This window comes from Zootoca vivipara, chromosome 16, assembly GCF_965207765.1.
Source record: "Zootoca vivipara chromosome 16, rZooViv2.hap1.1, whole genome shotgun sequence".
NCBI lineage: Eukaryota > Metazoa > Chordata > Lepidosauria > Squamata > Lacertidae > Zootoca > Zootoca vivipara.
In genome coordinates, this window is record NC_142599.1 from 19,742,598 (window position 1) to 19,765,411 (window position 22,814).

Sequence of the window (22,814 nt, forward strand, 5' to 3'; positions counted from 1 at the left end):
TACCATTCTGGCAAAGAAAGGAAGCAAAGAGCACAGGAAACAGAGGAAAGGTAAAGTCTGTAGGGAGTGGGTCACAGGATGTATCGCTCTGCCCAAGAGTGGCTCTACACATCAACTGTGGCTATAGCAGACAATAGTGTGGCAAAGGAATGTTCAGAAAGTGTTAAAGAGCATGATGTGGCGAAAGAAAGAGGAAGAGGGCAGCAGCCATCACTCGACGCTTGACAGGCGACTCACCTTTTTGTGTTTCTTTGCCATCCACTTGTCCCAGTTGTTGAGCATATCTAGCCACTTGGACTCCCTCTGCCTCAGCACTTCCAATGGCACCTCCTCCAGCCTAGGAAGATGAAGGTAACAGGTCAATTTACCCATCTGAAGGTGATCAGTCTATCACAGGAGGGAGAAAGCTGTGGGCCTCCAGGTGTGGCTGGACTACAACTCCCAAAGCCCTCAGCTCTGCCTAAGACTGGCAATGAGAGGCAGCAGGTTCTGAACAGTGCATGTTGGGAACCTTTGGCCCCTCAAGTTGCTGAACTATACCGTCCATTGTCCTTGGTCTGTTGGCCTTGCTTGCCAGGGCAGATGTGAGTTCAGAAGCATCTAGAGCAGAGCTTTCCAAACTTTTCATGTTGGTGACATGCTTTTCAGACATGCATCATTTTGCCACACAGTAATTCACTTTTACTAGCAAATAGGAGGTTAAACTAACCTAAGGGGTGAGCAAACTTTTTTAGCAGGGGGTGGCTATGTCCATGTACACACTGAACTCTTCTGCATCATAATCCGCAACCTCCTGCACTCCCATCACAAAGCAAGCACCCTCTCTCAACTGTAATCCATGAGTCACTCTGCCAATATGCAAACTGCAATATTATTAATATTAATAATATAATAATATATTTACATGCCACTCATCTGACAGGGTTGCTACATTCTGCCAAATATTTAAGGCACACCCACCACAACAATGGGACTGCTATAATCATACTCCTGCTGCATTCAGCACCAGCTACAGTCCCTGGACCAACCCCAAGTGTAGCCTCTCTAGCCCCCCCCCCCCAGCACATGACAGTAATTGGCTTAGTATACATGGAAACCTGGGAGAAGGGGACCATATTATCTTGCACCTCAGGCAGCAAACAGTCTTGAGCCAGACCCAATAAACCCCATCTGCGCAGCACAGGAGGGGGGGTAGCAGAGCTGGGGCACCCCATCAGTGAGGAAAGCAACCACCAACACAGAACAGGCACCAGCTACGCAACTCCCTCGGTTCAGTAAGCACAACAAGTTACCATACAATCTGCAAATCGGGGTCAGGCAAAGTTTTCAGAAGTTGGGCCAGGGATTCGGGAGGCATTTTTTTTAAAATGGAAAAAAGGAAGTAGACAAGGCCAAACCATCCCGCCCACCTTGGAACTGAGCTGGCTGCTCCAACTTTCTCTGCCGGAAATATGCATTTATGGAATTTCTAATGCTGAAAAGCCAAAGCCCAGTCCACTCACTTCCTCCCCCCTCCGGGCCTCTTGCAATGCAAGAAGAGTAGCAGAAGGGAGAAGCCGGAACAGGCTGCAGTCAAAAGACTGGGCAGATAGGAGCGACAGCAATGCACAGAGAATGGCTGGTGAAGGAAATCGAGCCTTAAACATCATGTCCAGCAGTTCACTGGCTTGCTTTAAGTAGGGCAAAACTCTGTGCCCAAGTAATACCCAATAGTGGTGTGTGTGACCCCAGCAGGATAAATCAGACCATTTTTTCCCAGGTCACAAAGTCAAAAATTAAGAGGATTTTTTGACCTGGAGAATTTTGTACAGATCCTGTCAACTAGCTGGAGCTTTTTCCAAGAGCACAATAAGGCTTGGCAGAGGTGACCGAACTGGGGAGGGGGGATTTCAAGCACAGCATAGGAGCTGAACTCTCACCACTTTGTGGCTAACATGGGGCCCTTCAGATGTCAATGAACTTCAACTCGCATGAGCACCAGCCAGCATGGCCAATAGTCAGTGATTATGGGAACTGTAGTCCATCGAGGGCCAAATGCCACCCTTGGTAGGAAGAAAGAAGGTGGGGAGAAAAATCTTCTTGGGTCAATGCACAGGTGTGCCTGCCCATGATAAGTCTTAAGTCACCCTTTACAGAGAATCAGCCCTAAACCACAGGTGGAGAACCTTTTTCAGCCCAAGGGCCACATTCCCTCCTAGAAAACCTTCCAAGGGCCACAGGCCAATGGGGACAGAGCAAGCAATGCAAACATTAGCTTAGTACAGCAGGCTAGTTCCCACACACATTCACACTTCCCTCTGCATCCAAGGAAGCCAGCAGAATCAGAGTTCAAGGACACAATCCAGCCAAGCAAATGCATTTCAGGTGTGAAGCAGAGGCAGTAAGTGGAGCAGCCTGGAAGGCCACCTTTTGTCCACAGGCTTGAGGTTCTCCACCAGCGCCCCAAACCTTCTCCAGGTGCTTATTTTCAAAACACATTCTCCCCAGAACTGGAAGGGTTCCCCATCCCCATTACACAGTCTCAATCTAGATTTCATTCTGCACACCTGCAGATGCAAGACATAAGCCAAGGCCTGCCGATAAGCACAGCAATTGGGCAACAACAGTGCCTCGGTGTATCAATAGGCGTAAGTCACCACCAAGGCCAGTTTCCCTTGTACAAGTCTCAACAAGCAGCCAATAACTGTATAATCAATAACTGTACATGGATTTATTTATTTATTTATTACCCTTTTGAGTCCCTTGCATCCTCAGAGTACTAGAAAATGTACATTTTAAACCCACTTACTCCAGCAAAGGCTTAAGGTAGGCAACAGAACTAAATGCCAAGAATTCTTTGGCTGATTGTGCTGAGATTGTGCCAAAGCACCTGGGTTGTGTTTTTTTTGGGGGGGGGGAGAGAAGAGAGAACCAGCTCTGTGCCTGGCTTAAACTGCATGCAATTCTCCATCAGCATACTCTCCTCTTTTTGTCGCAGAGTGTATATTCAATCCATGCTATCTCTGTTTTTACATATCGTTTGACACTCCTATTTCTTAAGGAAACTGATTTCTGCAAATCCAAACAGATTTTTTCCCTTTTTTACTCAAACGCTATCATAGAAATTTTGTTCTCAGTATATTTTCTAACATATTTCTTGTACCTGTCCCATTTTTTTAGAAATTCTTCTTTAACCTTTCCTCTCAAACTGTTTGTTAACTGTGCCATTTCAGCAAACTCTTGAAGTTTATTTTGCCAATCTATAATTCTTGGAGCTTCTTTTTCTTTCCATCCTTTGGCAATAACAATACGAGCCGCTGCTAATGAATATAGAAGGAGTTCTTTTGCCTGTATGGGAATATCTTTTTGAAAGGTGATACTTTCTCTCTTTTTTCTCCTTTCCCTTTTTTCCTCTGGGAAAGGAGGATTAGAAATACGATACGAAAAATTGTAACAAACATACATAAATGTATATGTGTATGTATATGTATGTATGTATATGTATATGTATACAAGCATGAAGAACAATGTTCAGGTTTGGTGATGGGAAAAAATAAATATCATTCAAAAAAATAAATAAACTACATGCAATTCAGATGTGGGCACTGGGCATTAGGGAGCCTATAATGCACTCCAACACCTTCTGAGCCAAGCATGAAGGAAATGGGAACCATCCATTGCAAAAAGACTCAAACATTCTCCACAGATGGCCAGCATTGGAAGCTGCTTTACTAAGAGGTCCAGCACCATCTGGAGGGCCACAGGTTCCTCATTCTTGGTGCAGGATAAACAGGCACTCTAATGTATTTGCCTCTTGAATCACTTGGCTGAGGCAGTGAGGCCTGCTCATGGGGGGGGGGGTTTAGAGAGGAGGAGGCTAGGGATCTTTTAATCCGATGCTTGGAATGGAACCAACTGCTTGTGCTTGAGGCTCTCAGGGCTGCCTAAACAGGCCTTTGTGTACCTCTGCGAACAGGCTAGACGATTCATCAGGAGTTCGGGGGGGCTGGACAAGGTCCCCTTTGTTTTCACATGGGGGCTGGAAAAAAGCCGGGATGCAGAACGGCCTCAAGAGGAAGTAAGTGCACAGCTCACTGCCAGCAGACACACCAGGTTGCCTCTCTGACGGCCTTCTGGTGCCACACACAGCAGGAATGCCACCTAGGCACAGTTTGAGGCCCCGGTTCAAGTGTGCCAATGAACTCGCATCAAGAACAGCCTACCAGGGCCAATCCTCTGAGTCTACAGTGATGCTAGGTGAAAGCACAGGAACATAGGATGCTGCCTTATACAGAGCCAGTACTGCCTACACTGGCTGGCAGCACCTGTCCAGTGTTTCAGAAAGTGAATCTCTCCAAGCCCTACCTGGAGATGCCAGGGATTGAACCTGGGACCGTCTGCATTCAAGCTCTCCCACTGAGCTATGACCCTTGCCCAATCTTTCTAGGAGAGCTAGCACACAGGTGGTGAGACAGGGCTGTGTGCCAGCAGCAAAGTCAAATCAGTTCACATCTTCCTGGTGGGTTCTCTCTGGTGCCACCATTAACCACCTTTCGGTGGCGGGTAAAAAAATTTATCCCAGGTATTTGGGGAATTACTGCGGTTGTGCTTTCTATTAATGGCATGTTTTTGGTGTTGAAATCTTCTTTCCATAGGTTATTGTATGGCTCTTATTGCAACAAACTGATCCCCCAGCCCCAATTTTATGTCAAGCTTTACACTCCTAAAATGTTTTAAGTTGCTCAGAGACTCTCATGCGCAAGCAACTACCGGTAATAAACTGAATAAACATCAAACAAATGAGTGCCTCTGTCCAGTGGTTCCAGCACCACAGTCAGCAGATGGGGGCCCTAATGGAGCAGGACTGGCTCACCACATTTTGGAGTAAGTGAAGCAATACATATTACCAACAAAAGAGGGAGGGTGGTGGTGGTAAGGTAATTAGGCTCTGGATTTAATAGTTTAGCTGCATGACTACCTGTTACAGACTGGCCTAAGGCAAGTTGTTTTTTTCTCAGCCTCAATTGCACACACTCACCACTGCAATGGAAGGAATAGTGACCTACCTTAAAGGGTCTGTTAAGGATCACCGACAAAGTCAGCAGAATCATGGTGTTACTATGACTGGAAAGGACACGCCCTGGCAGTTTCCCTTGGATGGCAAGAAAGAACACTTATCCCCTTTCACCACAAATTTGGCTGCTAACCCATTAATCTACCCCAGGGGTCAGCAACCTCAGACCATGTGGTGGGACGGACTATATTTGGGGGTGGTGGTGAACTAATTCCTATGCCCCACAAATAACCCAGAGATGCATTTTAAATAAAAGGACACATTCTACTCATGTAAAAACACGCTGATTCCCGGACTGTCCACAGGCCAGATTGAGAAGGCGATTGGGTCGCATCCGGCCCACGGGCCTTAGGTTACCTGCCCCTGATTTACCCCAACAGCAGTCACATGGGGAATACCAGGAGGCAAAGGGCCATCCACACCTGCCATCTCTAGCCTGCCTGCTCTAACTCTGTGTTCATCATCTCAGGTCGTCCAGACGGTGACAGCACAAGAATGCATTTTTCAGTGGTAGCTCCCTGCTTGTAGAATGTTCTTCCCAGGGAAGCAGGCCTGGCACCATCACAGGCTACTTATAGGTGCTAGTCTTTTGGCCTTTAATTTGGAGGGTGCTAGACATCATGGTTTCTGTTAGCGGGTGGGATTTGTTAGACTGCTTTTTATGTATATCAATGTTTTCAGCTTTTGTTTTGGCTTTACATTGGTTTTAATGCTTCTTTATATTATATTGTATGCCATAAAAAGTGATTAGTAAGTCCAATAAGTAATTAATAATAATGATAAACTTAATCTAGAGAAAACAGCCATGTTTTTCTTACACCTCCTGACCTAGATAGCCCCATCCTTTTAATCCAAAATGGATATAAACCATCTGCTGTGGCCATAAATCTCTCTTCCATCCACTCATTCATACACACCCCATATGGGCAAGTCAAGAAATACCACTGACTCACTCGTAAGGGATCGTGAGGAGACAGTTGAATCCCCTCCAGAGAGAAAATTCACTCATCCCAAGCATGGTTAAGGGGTACATCAGCAGCAACCCTAACCACAGTTAACATTAACCAGGGTTCCTTCTTCTGAACCCTGGGCACAAAACCTACATTCAAACTGCTATGCTTGCACCAGGTCCACAGAGTTGCCAAAGCCGATAATGCAAATCTGACTTTTTGCGTCAGATAAATCAACTGTGCTTGCCTGACCTTCCTGAGAACTTGAAGCCTGCACAGGTTGATTTAATAATACAATCTGCACCAGTTTATAAACAGTTTGGCGACACACTGCCTAGCTGCATTGGCCCTATTCCAGGCAAGATTACCGGTTTCAGGCCAGGGAGAAGGAGTAACAGACAATTATAATCTGTGAATGTGGTAGAGGTTCTAGGAGCAGGAAGCCAAGCAAAGTTGCATTGACAGATGCAGTCTCAGTGCAGGAGGGTGACCAGAGGCACAGCTAACAGAACCAGCACAACTCATTTTTTCCGGGTGTTGCCGAAAAAGGAGACATAACTCTAGAAACAAGCAATGCTGCCAAACCAGACTAAAATTAAAACTGGGGGCAGCCAGGACAGCACATTCCAGAGAGATCTAACTGGCTCTTTGCACAGAAGCGTGTGGCCTTACTGAATCAAGAGTCCATGATGCAGGGGCTTCCCCCCACCCCATCAGCAGTTTAGGGGTTTTGAGAGCCAGCAAGCCTATGAAATTCTTGGAAATCCAGCATGTCTAATAAAAACTGAAGCCAGAGCGATAAGCAAGGCAGCTTTCATCCAAGACCTGCCCATTTTATTCCCCAGTGAAAAGCTGCTTCAGTTTCTGTTAGACCTGATGGGTTTCTGTCAACTCAGAATTCCCTGTTTGCTCTTCAACTCCTGGCTGATGATGGAAAAGCCAACATTACACCTACATATGGGGTGAGAAATTTGGGTTGGTATGAATCTGAAAGTGAACCTACCTAACTCACACTTGCTGAAACAATATGCAAACTTTAAAGCAGACACCCTTCAAAACTCACATTTCTCCAAATTTTGCAATGCAGTTCACAAACAAAAAAATATATATGAAAGTACAAATATCAGGGGAAAGCATACATAAAATGCACATATTAGTAGAAAACATAGCAAAAGGCATTTAATATAAGGCAAAACTGCTAACAAAAAAAGCATTATCAGGAGATATGTGCACACTAAAGGGCTGGTGGATTTTTGTGAGAACTATTTATACAGTCGTACCTTGGAAGCCGAATGCCTTGGCTCCCGGACTCCTGGAATGCATTCTGTTCAAGAACTGAGGTACAACTGTATTTTTAAAAAATCAGAAACTGATGGAGAAATGTAGAGAAGAGAACCTATAGGCATGGGGAAATGAGAAATGAAATTGACACATTCATCCATTCCTAGTTACACCCAGCTTCTACCTACATAAAGAATTGACTGCCATCAAAAACAGGCTCAAATATAGGAGTCTCTACAAAGCACTTCTGGAAAGATGCTCAGGCCCTGCCTTTGGCAAACCTCCAAGGAAAAGCAGTAGCCACAAGATCTATTTATTTATTGGATGTGTTCTAAAACTCTACCTCTCCATGTGCTCAAGACTGCTTATTAACAAAAACACACATTAATTCTATAACCAAACCATTCTGGGAACACCCACACACAGCTGCAGCAGTATTTTATTTAGTCATTGGATTGAGTGACAGATTCTGACTCTGCTCTTAAAACGGGCTGGGGGGGGGGAGAAAAGGGACTCCCAGAGCAGTTTACAAATATCAATCCCACCAAAAGTTAGCACCCTCAATATTACGGTCTTAGAGACACAACATAAGAGGGAAAAGGGGCAGAAAGGGAGAGATGAAAATCAGCACGAACAGTTCTGTCATTCCACCAATCCTTACTTAATAGAAGCCTCGAAAAATATGGCAGTTACATTTTTCTCCAAGGGGAGGTACCAACACATGGAATATTATTGCATAATTTGAGATTCCAAGAATTCTGCTAGTGATGTTTCTGTCTTCTATAAAGGGATATATGGAGTCCTATGACATCTGGAGGGCCATAGGGTCAGTAGAGAGGGTGTGGTCCTCTCCAAACATTACATCTCACCCTGCTTGCTGGATTTCCTCTAGCGGACAGTTCAGGATGAATTTGCACTCTCCCACCACCTTAACACTATTCAGGGCTCCTTGCTTCCTCTCTACTTACAGAGCAGAGAAGACAGCAAGAAACCTGGGCATAAGAAGCATTTCAAATCTTTTCTTTGGGAGGGTGGGAAATTAAGGTCCTAATCTGGCTCTACTGGGAGAAGCATTTTTAGTTAAGGTATTCTCCCAGCCTCCTTCTCCGGGCTTGCTCCGTTTTAATCCTACAACCACCCTGTGAGGTAGGTGAGGCTGAGAGCGCACCCACCCACCAGCAAACTTGAGGGCTGGTGACAGAATTTGAACCTGGCCCTCTCCAGTCCAAACTCAACCTTCTAGCCTCAACAACACACTGGCTCTCCAAAGTAGTTCTCAATATGCACTGGCCATGGATGCATTGGGAATGCCAAGTCAGTGCTTCAAAGCTCCCCACTCTCTCTGCATCTCAAGTCTCTGCTTGTATACGAGCTGCCATTTTTCAGTCAATGACAATTGTCTCAAGAAGGGGGGGGGCAGTGTGCAGATAGTCAGCCTTGCTCTTTTGCACAAGAATTGCCAAGTATGAACTCCTCCAAAATTCACGGGCAAGCTTTAACAGCAGGCTCATCCGCAGCTCCAAAGTGACACCCACCCACCCTTTTCACAAAAGCGAGAGATTTTCTCGCTCCTCCTGTAGGAAGGAGATTTTGAAGGGAGCCAGATAAAGCTGCTTATCTGACAATGCTTAAGCCAAGTGCACATCAATGCGCAGAAATCCTGCACTTGGATGGAAAAAACCAGTTTTGCAGCAGACAAGAATTTGGCATGGCTTGACGGAAACGGAACAGCAAGATCCTGGAGCCTGGAATAGCTGCCAGAGATTCATTCCCTGCAGATTCTAAAAGCACTGGGCCTTCTTCTAGCCCACGTCATGTAGCTGGTGCCTGCTAAACTTCTATTACTGGTGGTGGAGCAGATGAGACATCTAAGCCATGTGTCTTCCTAACTATCAAGGCCCAGCTGAACCTACATGCTCAGGCCCATGCTTCACTAGATAGGAAGCTGCCAAATACAGAGTCAGACCATCTAGTTCAGTGTTGTCTACACTGACTGGCAGTGGCTCTCCCAAATTTCAGGCAGGGGATCCTCCCAGCCTTTTATACAGTGGTACCTCCGGTTGTGAATGGGATCCATTCTGGAGGTCTGGCTGTATCCCAAAGTTTTCTCAACCAGCTTCTGCACATGCACCGGTAGACCGCTTCTGCGCATGGGCGAGCAGAAAAAAACACTTCCGGGTTTGCAGCTTTTGCAACCCGAAGTTTACGCTACCCGAGGGTAACGTAACCCGAGGTTCCACTGTATATACCTGTAATGTATACGTGAAGAAGCTTGTGAGTTAAACTGATTAGGCAGGTATGCCAAAAGGTGGGGTGTACTTTGTGTTTTAAACACAACATTGTGCACCAAAGTAACTCAAACTTTAAGAAGTACAACTTGTGAGTCATGTTCAAATCAAGCAAAGCGTGTAATGTCCAGTGGCAAAGCTCCTGGCAGTGATCAGCAGCGCTGCCCTGAAGTCTCTGGCTGCCACTAGCTCAGTTGCTCTGACTCTTAAAGAGGTCTTGCTGAGCTGTTCTTACCCTAGAGAAGCAGGGCACATGGATGGACCTAGGGAAGGAGATGTAATCAGCAAGAATATCAGAAAAGAAGGTCCGAGAGGAAATGGTCAGAACGAGGGCAGAGGGGAGAAAAACAGAGGAAGGAGTCAGAGTTGGAAAACTAGGAGGCCACATAAGTCAGCTTAAGAGGTGAGGAGTCAAAGGATATAAGACTTTGGCTGCAGGCCTCTGAGTAAATCCCCAGCTGGTTGACCACAGGCCAACAACACAATGAAGTTTGGAATACTTCAACCACCAGCATAATAAACCACCTCCGGCTAGCTTACTGCTAAGCCAACTGCTCTCAACCATACCCATCTCAGAACATAAGAAAAATCCTTCAAGCTTTTTACTCTGGAAGAAGGCCTGCCACCATGCTTAAAATGGACTGTAAACTGTACAACGTCCCTTGCCAACCCCTTCAGTCACCAGCTTCTATTCCCAAGTTAAGCCCTAGCTTTCCTATACTCTGGACTCCTATACTCATAAGGCTTTACCCCTTCCTTCATTCTGATCCCTTGCTCTCAACAACCCATTTCCCATTTCACTTCCTCAGGTTGCTGCTTTCCTCTGCTTCCTTAACCTAGGTGTGAGGAGCCTCTGCCTCACCGCTGTTGCCCCTTATGTTCCTGAACTACAGCTCCCATCAGCCCCAGCAAGTGGCCAATGGCCATGGATGATAGGTACTGCAGTTCAGCAATGTCAGGAGGGCCAAAGGTTTTCCATACCCACCTTAATACCCACAAACAGCTTTTTAATGACCAAATACAGGTATTGGGAAGTGAGAGATAATAAAAGCTTCTGCTCCCCCATCAATCATGTACTGGCTTTATCAAAGTGTTTTTAGCTTGATTTACACACTAGATTTGTTCCGCTTCTTTGTCAGAAAACAAACCAGTGGCACCGCTTGCTTCATTGCGATAAAACAGCTCAGTTAGAATGTGGCACATCCCCCAGGCTAATCACTTTTGCAACAGCATCCCAATCCCACCACTCTGCCTACTGCAGCATTACTTTAGGAACTAGATGGGATTTTAATGTGGAGCAGAGGCCCTGCTTTGACCTAGTTTTAAACCCACAGTTCACACACACCACTTACCCTCCTTTTTTTAAAAAAAGAGCAAACCACCAGATTCATTAGGCTAGATCTTGCTTCTGATGCTGTTTGTCAGCACAGAACAGATGAGGATGAGCTGCTAATAAATCCAATTTTAGAAAGACATGTTTATTTACAGGCAAGCTGTACAAGTATTGTCAAAACATATGGGGAGGACAGCTCCCCACATTATACTTTAAATGACAGATGCCCAGAACCTGACATCTCACTCTGCCCTTAGGATGCAGGAAATTGTTTACCCAACTCTAAAGGCATATTAGACCTGCACCATTTGCAAACAACTATTGAGGTAAAAAATGGGTCGTTGCAACTTAGCATGAAGGAAGTTCTGCTTTTCCTCCAAGTTCAGGAGTGTGTTGCCTCAACAATTCTGAGTCAATCTTTCGTAGGTGCGGCCAGTTTTAGGGCTATAATGTCCACTTGCAGCAAAATGATGACTTAATGAGCTTTAACCTAGGCTTTTAAAATAGTTTCTAGTTAAAGAAGGATTTCTACATGTATTTGGCTCAGCCGGAAAAGAAGAGCCTGGCCAGTGGCCCATCTAGTCCAGCATCCTGTTCTGGCCAGTCAGATGCCCCAATGGGAAGCTTGTCAAGCTAGAACTGAGTGCAACACATCTCTCCCCACCTGGATTCCTGGCAACTGGCATTCAGCCTCCTGATTGTGGAGGGATAACACAGACAAGGTGGTAGGAGGGAAGAGGGCTCTGGACATCTGCTTTTGGGGGAACTGATGCTGTTCTTTTTTTATAAAAAATGAGAATATTTAAGAGCTGTCCCACACCCAATTTACAGGTATGCCCCACCCAGTATGTTTGTATGCAAACATAATATTACATGACATCTCCCCACAAGGAGACCTGCCCTGTCCAGGTCTTATTATTCATTTATTGTGCATGGTGAACTCTCAAGGCTGCTTGCCTTTTGCAAAGATATTGCTTATGTTTATCTCATTTACTGAAACGACAGGGAACTTTCTTTCTATTGAAGGTTATACTCCTTTCAAAGGTAATCAAGTGGGGGCCACTTGCTGGTAATGGGTGGGGAAAGGTCTGACATCTGGGGTGAAATACCTTGCCTTTTTCTCTCTGCCACCCCCCTTTCCTTCCCTCCTTGAACATAAGAAGAGCCTGCTGGATCAGGCCAGTGGCCCATCCAGTCCAGCATCCTTTGCTCACAATGGCCAACCAGATGCCTTTTCTGAGAAACCCACAAGCAGGACCTGAGCACAAGAGCACTCTCCCCTCCTGTGGTTTCCAGCAACTGGTATTCTGAAGTATTATTGCCTGCAGCTAACTGACCAATTGTCTGTTTTGCCCCCCAATATATAGTCTGCCTCCCTAAAATTAATCTTAGCTATGCCCATATCCCCGGAACGTACGGTAACCCTTATGCGAGTTTAAAGTGTCTTGTACTTTGCCTCCTGCATCAACCTAAAGACAAAAGCAGATGCACAGCCCCAAACAGGCAACTCCCAAATCACAAACAAAACTTGAAAAACAAAACAAAACCTCTCAATTTTTTTAAGAAGGGGGTCTGGAAAGGCACCTGAATGGGGAAGGCTACATTAAGCATACTTTCAATGTACCACTCAAAGTGCTTAATGCAGTCTGCTGGTCAACCTCCCAGCTGCGGAGGTCTTCCACTGTTTGCCCCCAGGCACCCATCCAAGCAGGATGTATTTGCCTCCTAACACAGCTGCATCTGTTCTCCCTCTAATCTTTGTTTTTCTGTTCTCTAGTCCCTTTGTCACCATCTTTCCTGGAAATGAGAGACTTTGGACCAAAGTAATATTTAAAACTGCAGCAAAATCAGAGCAATCTGGAAAAGGCACCAAACCGCTTCTCGCACATTAACAGGATGTGTATTCTATGTGCGTGCATATAAATTATGCAGCACGGTCTCTCAATCCAGACCTCAGGCCTCTCCCTAGCCATGCCTCCTCCCCAGGCTTCACCTCCCAACATGTCCTTAAACTGTGATCAATGCTCTCTCCTACCTGGATGGGGAGAGGGGTGTGTAGAGAACCTTTTGATGTATGCTTGTCTGGAAAACAGAGTAATGTACAAAGGAAAGAGCCATGTGTTGCTCCAGCCACTTTTGCCTCTGATCCCATCTATTTTTTACCCCTTTGCCCTGCCCACACCTGGCAGTGGCTCCTGAAAGGTTGCCCGTGAGGGAATGCAACCCTCAGGCTGAAAAATGTTCCCCAGCCCCACTGTGGTCAATACAGGGCAATGGCCTGACTTAGCATGGCAACTTCCTAGGTTCTTGACTCCAGCTATGGAATGAAGCAGCCCTTTAGCATGCCCCGTGGCATATGCAAAGTGCCTGTAGCTACAGGGCAGTTCATGAAACAAGGATTAGGCAATGAGAATAAGATGAGAGTGTGTAGCTTTCACAACAGCCACTTGCTGCTCACCTGCAGTGTGGAATAATTGCCTTCCTGGTCACCAGGTAAGGGAAGTCTGATAAACAGGAAGAGAGAGGCTGTTGTTGGATCATTCAGTTTCCTTTCAGGCTGTTGTCGGGTAACAAGCAACACTACAGCATTATGTGTGGGCTAAAGGATAGGCTATTGAATGCTCATAAGCCAAAAATAAGTAATAGGTTAGGTTTGTGGAATTATCTGCAAGCCTGAGATAGCAGAAGTCTCAGTAACTGTTTGTTCCAAGTCAGTGGTTTCACTTGCAACCTTTGTGCCAGCAACCTAGGAATGTGAAGAGATCTAAAAGCACCACAAACAGAAAGGGGGGGGGGGCTACAAGCCTCTAATCAAACTCTGATAACTGCCACAGAGCCGTGAGAAAATAAGTTGGTTTCTTTAGACCTCACAGCTGCAGAGTTGGAGAGCTTCTGAAATGCTTTTGAAAGGTTTAATGGAAGGTAGGTTAAGATGGAAGAAACCTTATATCCTTATGCTATTTTAAAGCAGAGGTTGGATGGCCATATGTTATGGATGCTTTAGGTGAGATTCCTGCATTGCAGGAGGTTGGACTAGATGACCCTTGGGTCCCTTCCAGCTTGGGGATTCTATGATTTTGTTTCTTTTGAATGGAGCTTTAAATCCACTGATGGCTACCAGGATACTCTGCATCTCAGATTATTATTGAATTGTTTTGCTTAGAACAGAAACTCCAAGCAAAAATGATCATGATGAAAGTTCCTAAGAGATGCATTTTGCATACAGTCGCCTTGACTCAAATGTTTGTTGGCCTCTTTTAGCCCTGGAGAGCTGCTGCCTGTCAATGAAGACAATGCTAAGCTAGATGGACCAATGCCCTCGCTCAGTATAAGGCAGCTTCCTAGGGGTCTTTCCCTTAAATTGCTATCTGACTTTTTGTTGTTGCCAGTTCCTTAAGAGGAGCAATTTTTTGTCAAGGCTCCAGCCAGGGAGGAAAACCCCATCTTCTCATTCATTCCATTTCCAGTGGGGAGAAGTAGAAGGCGGACTCTTATGTTCCAGATCAGGCATCCCCAAACTCGTCCCTCCAGCTGTTTTGGGACTACAACTCCCATCATCCCTAGCTAACAGGACCAGTGGTCAGGGATGATGGGAATTGTAGTCCCAAAACAGCTGGAGGGCCAAGTTGGGGGGTGCCTGTTCCAGTTTGTCATCATTCAAGGGTACTTATCAGATGCACATAGGTTTTCCTGATCACCTGGACCTGGACCTGAACCTGGAACTCTTAAGACTGCAAAATAGCCCAGTTAATATTGCCTCCAAACCTCTGATCATACCCTTTGGATTGGTCAGTCAGGACTTAGGGATGGCACCATGCTCCCTAGCTAATGGAGATGCTTCTAGGCTACAGTAATGCTGTGCCCATCCACGGTACTGCAGCAGACTGAACTGTGGAATCCCGATACATCCTAAGGCCCGCCCTCAAGTTGATGTCACTGTTCATATGACCAGGGGACAAGATCAATCCCTCATGGGGCCTCTGAGCTCAAAGAGGTAGTGGGGGACACAGCACTCAGTTTGGGAGTCACTACCACACTCAGAGCAGCCAAGGTAACGGGGACTACTTTCCCAAATCTCCTTTCATTGTTCCAACGTTTTCTGGGTGTTTTGTGCAACAGCATAGCCTCCCAGCAAAATGAGATTCCTGCTCTCATCAACGAAGCAACAAGAGGGAGTAGCTCTGGCACCAGCACACTGGAGTAGTGGCTGCTTGCTCTCTCCTTCACTCTCACTTATCTCCTCTGCTACATATTCCAGACACTCCTCCTGCATGTTAAGGAGCTCTCGCAGTCTGGCAAAGGCTCTCATAAAAAGCAACATTCACTCAGTCTGCATATCCTCCAACAGCCCTGAACATCAACCGTTTGCTATGTGTGGGTGGCAAATATTAACTCCTAGTCTCCATGAACTCAACCAGAGAAACCCACACTCCAACCCCTTTAGTCCAAAATACCAGCAGTGCTCATCTCAGACATTTCAAGTAAGTATCTTTGATTCAGCGTACTATTTTCTTCCTAAACACACCAGATCTCCTCTCAATACTAGAAGCAACTAAATTAAGTCAACTGGGCCCGGTAAGCAATGGCTTATCTTGGAACCCCCAACAAGGGGTAGCATTTGGGGACACAGTAAAAGCTAACAGGTCTGCTGTGATTGGATGATCAGGCTGTCCAGTTGTGCCCCTGCTCCTTTCAACACAAGGCAGTCAGAAAGTGCTGGACAATATTTCAGAGCTAGGTATATGCACACCAAAAGCGAGTATCCAAGATGTATTTCCTCAATGAAGGCAGTGCCACAATTTTATTTTTAGTTGCTAGGAAAATACCAGTTTCTCTCCAGCTACCACATTCATTGAGATTCCTACCAGAAGAAGGCAAAGCACAGACAGTGCAGGCAACCTTTTAATAAGTGGCAATATCTAATACATATAGGCCAATGCTCCAGGCATGAGCGGAAAGGGAAATCAGAGTTGAGCAACACAGATTCCTCTGCCATCTCATGTCCAACGCCTACACTGTCAGTAGATTTTGGATATACAGTATTGTGTAGGCTCAATGCTCCCTCGCAGTATAGCCCCCGTTTACAAGTTCTAATCCCAATTTATGTTTTTTTTAAAAATAAACAAAAACAGGGTGTTTTCACTGCTTTAAGCCTACCCTCCTATTTCTCTCTCCCTCACCCATTCTGTGAAGCTCTTGTGATTTTTAATCCGCCTACTGGCATACTGTTTGCAGGCCCCCACTCCCATTGTTCCAGGGTAGTGAACAGGATGTGTCATTTTCACTTCCTCATTTCTGACAGCAAAAGTGAAATTGACAAGCCCATTTGAAAAACAAACAAAAACAAATCCAATTCTGCTGAACTCCTTTACAGCCAACCAGGATCCACCTTCAAACTCAGGCTTCAACACAGAGCCCACAGCTTTCCCTGGGTGAGCTTCCACCACCAACCTTCTGGTTAACAGCCAGTCACACTGACCCATTATGCCGCAGAAAAGCTTCTATTTCATATCTTTATCCTTTTCTGCTTCTGCTTCCCCCCTCAGGTGGTCTGAACCATCATATTGCTTGCCGGTGTGCAAAAGTGGCCAAAAGCAGCTTCACTGCATAGTGGAGTGTGGCTATTTCCGCACCTAACACCTGCTTTTACCCTGAAAAAAGCAGCTGTTTTAAGCGGGGAAATGAGACAGTGGCGGCACCACTGATACACCCCACTCAAGGTCCATTTGCAAACCACTTGTGAGTCACAGCTCACTGAATGAAGCTCAATAGTTTAGGTTCTGCAGTTAAAGGACCCAATGCTCCTATCCTAGGAAGAGGGGGACGAGGCTCAACAGTACTCTTTCCCCCTTCGCAGCAAGGCATCTTGTCCCTATAACTCACAAAGGTTGGACATGGCAGGCTTGGTCACCTGTAGCAAAAAAAACCCAAAAAACCAATCACCTCTCCACATGATCAAACAGGGAATCATTTGGGAAGCGGGAAAAGACAGCCTCTTCACTTCAGCATGCATTCAAGTTTTTAATGTGCCACAAATGACTATACTGTACATCCATATGCATTGGCAAGCAGGCTGGTAATCTAAACCAGGTGGGAGGAAGCTTTGGCCCTCCAGATGTTGCTGAATGGCAACTCCCACCATCCCTAAACACTGGCAATGCTCTCTAGGGCTGATGGGAGCTGTCATTCAGCAACATCTGGAGGTTCAAAGTTCCCCACACCTGATCTAAACAGCCATGACTCCCCCTCCCCCCAGGGGGAGGCTTCTGACGCACCCCTTTGCCCCGAGGGTAGCAGAAAAAGAAGCCGAAAAACAGCTGCTTCAAAACTCCCCCCCCACACACATTTGCATGTGTAATTTTTATTGTCTCGATTCGTTGTACTAACATTATTGTAAACTGCTTTGCAGGATCCATCTGATAAAAAGTAAATAAATGCCTTATAGAAATATAATAAATTATCTGTGGGTCTATTGGTAAGGCTGGGTTATATTTTAATTGCTGGGTGCCTATGAAAGGAAGGCTGCCCTATGGGAAATATTGCTATCAAGGCATGCTTTTTACAGCATCACGTGGGTAAGTGAACAGTGCCAACTGGCTGGGATGGGCCAGGTGTTTGATGCTAGCCAGCTTACTACCTTTCCACAGGGACCCTGCTCTCACCAAAACAGGTGTACCTACTCTCACACAAGAGATGTTGGAATGCAATACACGTCTCGTTTGCAAGGTGTGCATTAATCATTCCCCAGGCTCGCCCACCCCAGAGTGTCACGGGTTACATGGCTTCTTCCTCCCACCTTTACTTCAGTTCAGAGGATATCATGCTCTTCAGTTCCAAAAAAAAAAAAATCATGCCGAAGGGAATGTTTCCTCTACATCAATTGTCTTCTTTCAGAATGGGGAGGAAGCAGGCCACAGAGTCAAATCCATACAAAGCAAAGCAAAACAAAACAGTTGCTGCTTCTGTGGCGCAGCAGAAAAAAACGCTTTACAATCATTAACCTGCCTCACGGTCAACTGAAAGAAGGGTAATTATCCAAGACAACTGCCCAGTGAGACTCATAACTCAGTATGTCTTTGGACATGATCATCTACGCTTTACAGCAGACCAGCCCCTGAGCTGGAAAATTGCTTTGAGGAAGCCCAGTTCCAGGTTGGTTCAGATAGAGTAAAGGGACACAGACTGCAACTTAAGGAGCTTACATAAGAAGTCAAAACATCCTACGATGGAGGGCACCCCCTCCAAAACAGTGCATGAATACTTGGGAAAAGAGGTTGATTTCAAGAGGACCCATATAGCAAGCCCTAGCCTACTGCCATCACCCACCCAATGGAGACTGGGATGAAGGTATCCCAGAGAAGGGGGATTTGGCAATCAAGATCCATTCCCCAAGCCAAACATCTGCATTTCTAACGCCCGCCTTACTCTGCTACCCTCAGACAAAGCTCCTCTTGACTTCAAAACAAGAATACTCCCTGCACTGCAATTCCCATGTCATCCAGAATCAAAAACAAGGGGGGGTGTTTCACTCTGGTCACCCTCAGGCACTTGTGGCCCAGATGCCCATAGACTGGGTTTGCTGCCAAAGCCTCCATCCCTCAGTTGTTTTAATGTCTCAGAAGGGCTCTGGTACTGTTAAGAGGGGAGGCTCAGCAGCAACAACTTCTCACTATTGTTGCACTGAGACAATTTCCATTTTTCCTCCACCCCTCACTGGGAAGAACAGGGGAGGCTGCCCCTAAACCTGGCAATCCAAAATCTACACATCTTCCCCATTCCATGCCTTAGTAAAAAGGTAAAGGGGCCCCTGACCATTAGGTCCAGTCGTGACCGACTCTGGGGTTGCGGGATTCATCTCGCGTTATTGGCCGAGGGAGCCGGCATACAGCTTCCAGATCATGTGGCCAGCATGACAAAGCCGCTTCTGGCGAACCAGAGCAGCACACAGAAACTGCGTTTACCTTCCCGCTTGTAGCGGTACCTATTTATCTACTTGCACTTTGCCGTGCTTTCAAACTGCTAGGTTGGCAGGAGCAGGGACCGAGCAACAGGAGCTCATCCTGTCACGGGGATTCGAACCGCCGACCTTCTGATCGGCAAGCCCTAGGCTCTGTAGTTTAACCCACAGCGCCACCTGGGTCCCTGTACTCAGTCCCTAAACCAGTTTCCAGACTCAAGAGTTCTAAATAGAGAGATGGGAGAAGAAAAAGTGTGAAAACCCAAGCTCCTGAAAAGTGCCTTCTACTCAACCATACCCTGGGACAGGGGTCAGCAACCTTTTTCAGCCGTGGGCTGGTCCACCATCCCTCACACCATGTGATGGGCTATATGGGGGGGGGGGGTTGAACGAATCCCTATGCCCCACACACAACCCAGAGATACATTTTAAATAAAAGCACACATTCTACTCATGTTAAAACACCAGGCAGGCCCCACAAATAACCCAGAGGTGCATTTTAAATAAAAGGACACATTGTACTCATGTAAAAACACGTCAATTCCCGGACCGTCCACGGGCTGCATTGAGAAGGCGATTAGGCTGCATCTGGCCCACGGGCCTGAGGTTGCCTACCCCTGCCCTGGGACATCCCAGGGAGGAGCTAGATAGGAGGCTTCAACCAAGTAGGCTTGGCCCTATTTTATTCTGGGCCACAGTGGAGTTTAAAGTAACAAGAGGTCCTCAGAATCCCTTTAATCACACATCCCTCCAAGCCAGGTGGTGGGACACACCCCAATCTAGGCAGGCTGGAGCCCTGGCACCTCTCTGAAGGCAACAGACATCTGTAGCAAAAAGCGATATTCTTCAGCCTAGGGTCATCCTCAGATACAATGAGACTCTCAAAAGCAAAGGAACCTCTGCCCATGGGGAAAGCTTCCTCCATCCCATTTGAGGTTACAAAAATAGGCAGCTCTTTGTGCTTTACTACTAAAGCAATTGCTTGCCCACCTCTCTTCTGCCTAGAAACAACTTTCAACACGGCCCACAAAAGCAAGAACATCTCTGCCCAAGGAAAGAGCACCCCTGGCCATCAGGGTTACACATGCATACACATAGACCATTCTCCCTTCACAGGGCTCCCCGTCAGGGCTCATCCCTCTGGGATGCAAACAGCACCCCCTCCTCACCCCACGAAAGGAGTGCCCCCTTGCCCTGGCTGCTGGGGATTACAGAAATTTACAGCCACTGGTTGTCCAGCCTCACCCACCCAGCCCGCCAGCAAGACAGGACAATTCCCAGAAAGGCAAGAGTGCTCCTGCCCATGGCGAAAATTGCCTCAGCGCCACTGGGCTTAGAGAAACTGGCCCTCACCACTCCAGGAAGGGAGACAAGCCAATTTCCTCAAAAGGCAACCGGGGGTTATAACTTTTGGGTGCAAACCCCAGCCCACTGGTGGGTGGGTGTGTTACAGAAACTTAAGTCACCAGCTGTTCACCCTCACCCACACCTACCCACCCCCAGGAGTGACACAAGCCAGCTCCCAAACAGGGAAGAGTACCCTTGCCCACAGAAAGAGCGCCTCTACACCACAAACATATAGCTACCACTTGCAGTTTCCCTTCCACAGGGTTTTCCTACCACGGCTTATCATTCTTGGCACAGAGAGTACCTCCTGACCATGGTAAAAGTGCCTTGTGTGCGTGAGTGTGAGAGAGACAGAAACTTCCACCTACCACCCTCCTCAACAATATGGGATGCCAACTTGAATAAAATATTGGGAGAGGCAAGTAAGCCCCACCCCGTATAATCGATCGCATGGTGCTTTGCACGTACACACCCTTCGAAAGGCAATGTCCACCAACTTTGTGGGTGGGGGCGGCCCCCTCATATATTTTATTGGAGGGGGCCCGGCGGCGACGATGGAACCTATGCCAATAACAGAGACAGGCCAATTTCCGGGGAATGGCAACAGTGCCCCTGCGCATGGCGAGAGCGCCTCTGTCGCACTGGAGGCTGCTACAAAGTGGTGGGAACCGAATACCACTTGCCTCCTGATTCTGGCCGGCCACTCCTGGGCTCGAGGCGAGCTCATACCCACCCACTCCCGAAAGGGGCAAGAGTGCCCCTGCCCATGGCAAGAGCGCCCAGCGCGCACCCTCCGCCCCACGCCACTCACGGCGCCTCCTGCTCTGCTCCGTCTCCGCTGTCGGCGACGAGGAAGCCGAACTTGTCGACTCGGCGCTCGCCGTCGGAGCTACTGCTGCCGCCGCCGCCGCCGAACGAGCTCCGCGAGTCCATCTCGCTCGCCGCGGCCGCCGACGCCGCCTCGTCTTCGGCAGCGTCGTCGTCCTCCTCCGCCTCGGCCAGGGGTCCGCGGGGCGCAGAGCCCATGCCGCTGGCCTGAGCGGCAGAGGCAGCCTCGCCGTCGCCGCTTCCTCCCGCTCGGCTCTTGGCCATACGCGGCCGCCTCAGCGGGAAGGAAGGGGCGCCGCCATCGGCCGAAACCCACAGTCGATCCGGCCGTGCCGCCTCTCCCTCAGCCGATCCGGCCACGCCCATTGGCTGAGCCATCGCTCCCTAGCCCGCCCCTACGCAGCCAGCATTGGCTCTCAGGCGCGGGCGAGAGCCGGCGGCCTCGCAAGCCTCTTGAATGGAAAATGGGCGGGAAAGGGAGCGCGAGCCGGCAAAGCTCTTGGCTGTCCGAGCTGCCAATCAATAAAACGCTTAAACACCTCCCCCTTCTCCTCCTCCTGCTTCTCACCCGCCAATCCAGTTGACCAGGAGCGCGGTGTTTCCTCCTCCGCACCCGCCTCGCCTCCTCCACACTCCTCTTCCATTCACTTTCCACGTAACACAAAACTTGGAGAAACGCGGAAGGGGCGGGCGGTGGAGGAGAGGAAGGAGGTGTTTTCCAGTGATACGGTCCTGTGGAATAGATGCAGCTCAAATGTATTCAACAGCAGGCTGCAATCCTATACCCACTTTTGGGGGGGGGGGAGTAAGCCCCATTGAATTCAGTGGAACTGATTTCAGTGTAAGCAAAGCATTTATGGGATTACTTTGTCCCGCTTCGGACAGGCGGTTATGTAGAGGAGATGCAAGTCCTGTTGGGTTCTGTAATAATACAGCAGCGTTTATAAACCATCAAAAACATACAGTATACTATACTGTATAATCTCGAATGGTAAAACCAGCCTGCTCAGCTATGTAGAATGCTGGTGTGTCTTTTAATGTGTCCCCCTCCCAAAAATATTTTAATGTTTTCACATTTTTATTCAAGGATCATCGATCAGCATTCAACAATCTCCCTCCCCCCAACCAAAGCACCAAATGTCTATTTGATTACAAAAAACTTTCACATAATTTCAGTTTTTAAGCAAAAGTATCATATGTTTTATTTCACTGGTGTTTTTATTTTTTTCTGAATGTTTTACAAAGTTGCTTTTAACTGTTTTTATCGATAATTTTATTGTTTTATTCTCTTTGAGGTGGTTTTTTTTTTACAAACGGTGGATAAATGTGGATAAATCATATACCAACAATATATACACAGCTAGGTCGCAGAAAAGTTTGGCTGCCACCCCCACTTTCAGTAGGAAAGCTTAGGCCATAATAAAATTGGTAATCTCTAAGGTGCTGCAAAACTCTTTGTTGTTTATGTGCAAATGCACCACACCAGTTGGCACTGCCATCACCCCCTAACTGGCATGGGAATACCTCCATACAAAGGGCGCATTTAACAATCTGGAGCTGGGGAGAAAGGGCCATAGCTCAGTGAGAGAGCATCTGCCTTGCATCATGCAGAAGGTCCAGGATTCAACCCCTAGCATCTCCACATAGGGCTGGGAGAAGCCCCTTCCTGGGATCCTGGACAGCTACTGCCAGTCACTGCAGACAGGACTGGGCAAGTCCTAGGTGGGCAAGTAGGTCTGACTCAGTGTGAGATGCCAGCCCAAGCCAATGTCATTGC

At 47.2% G+C, this 22,814-nt stretch overlaps 1 protein-coding gene across 1 annotated transcript in view; it reads right to left on the minus strand.

The window, feature by feature from the left end:
• The window catches only part of TBC1D10A (TBC1 domain family member 10A), a 38,284-nt gene extending 16,833 nt beyond the window's left edge, over positions 1–21,451 (minus strand). The window contains exons 1-2 of the mRNA XM_035098031.3: positions 21,021–21,451; positions 238–337 (exon numbers count right to left, since the gene is read on the minus strand). Of these exons, the coding sequence (XP_034953922.3) occupies positions 238–337; positions 21,021–21,415 (495 nt within the window). The 5' untranslated portion in view covers positions 21,416–21,451. The remainder of the gene's footprint in view (positions 1–237; positions 338–21,020) is intronic.
• Between the last annotated feature and the right edge of the window lie 1,363 nt (positions 21,452–22,814).